Source organism: Notothenia rossii (genome assembly GCF_949606895.1).
Source record: "Notothenia rossii genome assembly, chromosome: 2".
NCBI classification, from domain to species: Eukaryota; Metazoa; Chordata; class Actinopteri; order Perciformes; family Nototheniidae; genus Notothenia; species Notothenia rossii.
The window spans coordinates 86,948,760-86,954,759 of record NC_136904.1 but is presented as its reverse complement, the minus strand read 5'-3'; the positions used below and the strand labels follow the sequence as shown (position 1 = coordinate 86,954,759).

The 6,000-nt window shown below is 42.4% G+C and overlaps 1 protein-coding gene across 1 annotated transcript in view; it reads right to left on the bottom strand.

Annotated features, from left to right (window-relative positions):
• The window catches only part of dcaf6 (ddb1 and cul4 associated factor 6), a gene marked incomplete at its 3' end in the record, with an annotated part of 32,597 nt that overhangs the window by 642 nt on the left and 25,955 nt on the right, over positions 1-6,000 (bottom strand). The window contains exons 13-18 of the mRNA XM_079665790.1: positions 5,737-5,956; positions 4,379-4,488; positions 2,972-3,284; positions 1,898-1,939; positions 854-992; positions 67-223 (exon numbers count right to left, since the gene is read on the bottom strand). Coding sequence (XP_079521916.1) covers positions 67-223; positions 854-992; positions 1,898-1,939; positions 2,972-3,284; positions 4,379-4,488; positions 5,737-5,956 — 981 coding nt within the window. The remainder of the gene's footprint in view (positions 1-66; positions 224-853; positions 993-1,897; positions 1,940-2,971; positions 3,285-4,378; positions 4,489-5,736; positions 5,957-6,000) is intronic.

Here is a 6,000-nt window from a genome sequence, read left to right as displayed (position 1 = left end):
AATTTCCTGGCAGGTTCAATGAAGTGTTCAGATTCTGTTTCTGAGTGGGGGTGCGGGGGGACTCACTGGGGTCGTAGGGGTGCGGCTGCAGGCAGTTCACCACGTGGTTGTCGGCCTCCAGCAGCATGAGGTGCTCCCCTGTGTGTCGGTCCCAGATGAAGATGTGGCCGCAGTCTGAGCCGCTCATCACAAAGTTGTCGCCCCAAAAACAAGACTCCTTTATCTGGAACACATAGAAAATATTTGTTTGCATTATTGTGTCACTCTGCTGTTTTAAACATCGTTATGACATCATAAAGTGGCCAAAATCTGATCAGCTCATTTTCAGACAGGTTTTTATAGAAATGGATCAGGACAAACAGAGAGAGAATCTTTTTTCCTGAAACTTTCAGAATCTCTTTCCACAGAGGGGACACATGTTGATGTTTAGAAGACATGAAAAAGTGGATTTTGCATAATAGGTGACCTTTAAAGGAGTAAGCTCTGATTCACTAAAGTCCCATTAAAACACAAACAAACTGTCCTCAAGGGAGTCCAGCCCAGCTGTTGTTTATAAATGTAAAGTAATATAAACTGTCCTTTTGTTTGTTTACATTTTTGTTTGTGTACAATTGTCATATTCATTCTTGAGATATGGCAAAAAAAAAAAAAAACGACTCGGTTCATTCAAGAAATTATTTTAAGGCCGACAGACAACCCAAAAACATAGAGGTTGTTGTTATTTTGGACGGATTGAGACTAGCCGTTTCCCTGTTTCCTGTCCATGCTAAGTTTAGAGTCTCCTGACCTCAGTCACACACAGTCAGTCAGTCAGTCAGACACACACACACACACTGCGAGGTCAAAGCAGTACCATTGTCCTGGAGTTGCGGTGGCCTTTGTAGACCTGCTTGACCGAGGGTCTCCTGATATTCTGGGTCTCGCTCTCCTCCATCTCCCGTCGTTCTTTCCTCCTGCGGAAAAGCTCCTGGATACGAGCGGCTGCTGAGCGTCTGGGAAACACAAGAAAAACAAAAGCATGTGATAATAATGTTAACAGAAAAACAAAAACACAGGAACACATGCTGTCTCTTATGCTTACGAGCCCCATGCATTGATACTTACTTTACTTATTTGATTATAGAAACGGTACTAACCCCCAAGCCAGGAAGCAGCCACTTTCAGACAAAACACATGATGACTGAATTAGGCTCTTAAAGGTAGGGTAGGTGAGAATGGAGAAACCATGCGCTAGAATTTGAAAGTAGACAACCGGAAAAAATCTGCCTCTTACAGACTTCCTTACAGAGCCCCTCCTCCAACACACATGACCAATGAGGGCACGAGGTAAGTGTGTGCACAGATGGAAGGCTGACAGAAAGGTAGGCCATCCAGTTGTTTTTAGCCGGGCCGGCTCAGATGATTGGTCATGCTTTTTACAGCGCCACGCCTTCCACAAATCGGGATGTTAAGAGCATTCCATGGAATATAACAAAAAGTGTTTCTGAGTTGAATCACCTACCCCACCTTTAATGATGTGGTGCAAAGCCTTCTCCATGAACTACATGAAAGTAGTCACCAATTCTGGGTCATTGTTAGTTTAAAGAACGCTCCTTTGAGGAAATCAAACCTTTGAATTTGTTCAGATCTTGCCATCATGCTTCTTATTCCAACGCTCTTTATGAAACAATCTTCAAAATGCTGCAGTGATGCTGCTACTCATGTGTGTGTCAGTACTCACATGCACATCACTCTGCTCTACAGTTAAAGCTGTGTGTGTGTGTTAGTTTTTCGTGAGTGAAAGGACCAAACCAAGACAAATCCCCTTTATCTTCATCATGTTGTGCTGTTGAGATTTGAAGCTCTGCTGCATGTCACACACCTGACAGGTTAGATGCTTTTAGTGCAAACACTTTACCTGATCATCCTATCTCCTACTGCAGATCCTCTGGAATTTAATCTATATTAGTAGTAAAACAGTCAATGGGAAGGCATCACAAAATAATCAGAATACCCACCTTCTAAATGAAACAAAAGCCATGAGATAATAACGTGAATTCAAAAGTACATGTTCTGTTGTCGGTGAGTAGAGTGGTTCAGGAATGAGTCTTAAAACCCGGGTATAAGTTAGCATTTTAGCACTTCTTTCTAGCCGTCTTGAACAAACGGTCCGAATGAGTTTTTGGTTAGATTCTTGAAAAACAATTTTACAAGATTTTTCCGTTTTGTTCTAGGAATAAAAACACATGAAATAACCCACTAATGATTGTCTGAAGCCATGAGTTGCGAACAAGTAACTAAATAAGACTACTAAACGTCATCATTGGAACCATTAGCCACCGTTAGCTTAGCTTAGGTGACGAGTCGTCATGGGAACGTGATGTAGTTCTTTTACGGTTAGATTTGACTTCTGGTTGATTGCATTTATGCTTCAATTATTATAAAGTGCTGTTAATATATTGAGATTATCATACAACTCCAACAACTACTATTTTAGAAATACTTATGGCTATTTTACTAATATATATTTAGACTAAGTGTGAATATGCACATTGACATTGAATGTTATCTCGTTGCACTGTCATCGCTACTACCTCTGCTTTTACCTTTACTCTTATTTATTTAATGTGTCTATTTGTTACTGCAGTGAGAGTTGCCAAAGAAATGTTGTTGCACTTTGTATGATGACAATACAGATAGATTCTATTGTTCCCTGCAGAATTACAAAATCCAAAGGAAAAACCCCATTGTGTTTTTGTCGGTCGATAGTTTATTTGTTTATAGAGTCGTGGACAGTCCCCATTGATCAACTGTCACTAAAAACAGTAAATGGGTCAGCTTTAGCCACATTGCTAATGTCCAGCTGTTGGCCAGATGGTAATAGTTATAAAAAAAGGATGACAGACAAGTAGGCGAAAGGATATGCAAACTTCCGGGTCAGCCTACAGAAAAGCCCCCTGCACCCCTCTATAGACAGATTGTTGCGGCGTACCTCTGGCCCTGACCCCTGAACCTGGTGGACGGGATGAGGATGGGGTCGTCGTCGCTGTCGTCAGAGTCCTGGTGGGGCCGTGCCGCCTGACTCTGGCCCTCCTCGCCCCCCTCGTCCCCTCGGGGCTCCGCTCTCCTGCAGCCCCCCGTCCTGTCCTCCGTGCCCACTGGCGCCCCTGAAGGAGCCACGGTTTCCCCCTGAGAGGATCCAGCAGCAGCAGCAGCAGCCTGGGCCCCGGAGCAGGAGGCCCCGCTCGGAGGCTCAGAGGAGGCGGCGGCCGCGACACTCTGCTGCCCCGAGGACAGAGAGGGAGCTGAAAGACAACCAGAATGAAGTTTAATGCCAAGTACACAGACACACACAAACGCAACACGGCACGTAACAGCTGACACATACAAGGATTTAGCTGGAGTGTATCATAGAGTATACATAATATACCTTTAGATGAATTTTGTTTTTGAACACAGGGTTTCGCCACAAAGTGCAGTTGTAGAGCCTTTACTCTACATGCAAACAGATGCATATGAATTACATTGTAATCTAGGAATAAATATAGAAGTATTGAAAAAACGACTTTCTAAATATTCTTAGATACAAATAAATGTTTACATTAAGAATATGACAAAGTAAATGACGTGTCAGTCTGTGTTTTCTAAATTAGGGTTTTCTATTTCTTTGTGTTTTTAAATGTTTTCACATCATATTCGAGGGTTTTCAGTCTGTGGCTATAAGTATGGTTTTATTGTCTCGTGCTTTTACATTAGTTTCTTTTTGACCCATCGGTTTTGTCTAAATGGTAAATGGACTGTACTGTATGTAGCGCTTTATCCAGTCTTTACGACCACTCAAAACGCTTTACATACTACATGTCATTCACACCCATTCATACAGAGCAGTGTACCTTACTCTAGGACCTAACATTCACACAGAGCAGTGTACCTTACTCTAGGACCTAACATTCACACAGAGCAGTGTACCTTACTCTAGGACCTAACATTCACACAGAGCAGTGTACCTTACTCTAGGACCTAACATTCACACACCGTTGGCCATGCCATCGGGAGCAACTCAGGGTTAAGTATCTTGCCCAAGGATACATCGACATGTTGACTGCATGGTCTGGGATCGAACCCACAACCTTCTGGTTGAAAGACGACCGCACTCCCTCACAGCCGCAGTCCCTATATACAGTATGCTGCTTTTATATATATTTATTGATGTACAGCACTTTGGTCAACTGTTGTTTTTAAATGTGCTATATAGATACAGTTGGATTGGAAATGATGTGCCGTATCAAACAAAGGGAAAGTGACACTTTTTAAAAGAGATGTGCAACATTTAGTAGGACTTTGTAGACAAGTTGTTGAATGCTTGTAATATTTATACATGAATATAAGGAGGACTCACTTTGCTCTGAGGCTGAGCTCTCCGTGGACAGACCCTCTCGGTTCACTGCAGGAACAGATTCGGATCTTTTGGGACCCCCGCTGCCCATAGAGCTTGATGTGCTACTGCTCCTGTGAGGGAGATACAAACAGTTACAAAGAGGATCTCAAGCCACTGTGTTTCCTTACTTCTTCCTCAGTAGGGCGTGGCAATAAGAGAACATCAGATATCAACTCATTCCTGCAGTGTGACCACTCTGGCTCTAGAGCAGGGGTGTCAAACTCAAGGCCCGGGGGCCAAATCTGGCCCGTGACTTCATTTTCTGTGGCCCCACAAGAGCTTGCAAAGAATATAAAAAATTTATTAAACGGTTACATGCCGATTTACAGAAGCACGTTGCCCATAAACTACATGTCCCACAATGCATCTCAATATTTGACCTTTTCTCTTCAAAATATTCATTTTTTCTCAGAACCTGACTTTTTTCAAAATGTCCCTTTTTTCTTTTTTTTAAACTTTTTTTTCCAGAATTTTGCTTTTCTTTTTAAATCATTTTGTGACATTCTCACTGAAGAGACTTATTAAGTTATTACCCTATCCGATAATAATCCAATGCAGACGGCAATAATGTAATGTAATAAATTATTTTATATATATTAAATATTTATATATGTATATTTTGTATGTATATAAAACTGGCCCTTGTGGCCCGAGATGAAATTGAGTTGGACACCCCTGCTCTAGAGGGTCCATTATCATATGTTTCAGGAAGAAGAAGCTCCTACGGTAACAACATAAACATTTGTTCAGAAATGATCATTTAGAGCTAAAATGAATAAACTTCCATGACAATTCAATAAAGTCAGACTGAAGCATCCTTTGTGCACCAGTCAATCCTCACGGTGATCACAGAGCTGATCCCAGATCAAATGCGCTCAAGGCTCTTTGAGCAGGTTTGCTCTCAGTGATTAATAATAATAATACATTTCATTTCAAAGACGCTTTACAGAGGTGATAAAACGAGATGAAATAGAATAACAAATATTAAAACGGCAACACAACATAATTCACACATTAAAAGCCAATCTGAAGAAGTGTGTTTTGAAAGTGGGGGGGTCGGTGCAGTCTCTGATGTGTTGTGGAAGGGAGTTCCAGAGGGTGGGGGCAGCGATGGAGAAGGCTGTTGTGCTGTTATGTTAAATGTTTGTTGTTCATGTATTGTGTCTTGATATTTGTCTATGTTGATGATACACATGGAGCTGCTGTGATGCAAGTCAAACTTCAGACTTGATCTGACCATTAAAGTATTATCGTATCGTATCGTAAAATAAAGGACACATGTGTTAAAGGGGAGATTAAGGAACGATGCGACCCCTCACCACTCATCAGTGAAGTCCAGCTTAATGGTGCTGGTGGTGGTTCCCTCGGAGCTGTAGTGCAGGCTGAGGACGGGCTCTGCTGCGCTGGGCCGACTTGTGCTGCTCAGGGTGGAGGTGGAGGAAGAGGTGGTGGAGGAGGTGGAGGTGGTGGAGGTAGTGGGAGCGTTAACCGGTGCAGAAACAGGTTGATCAGGAGGCGAACCTGCAGCTTCTGTTGCTCCTGAGAGAGAAACACAGGCGAAACAAGCAACAAGGATTTATTCT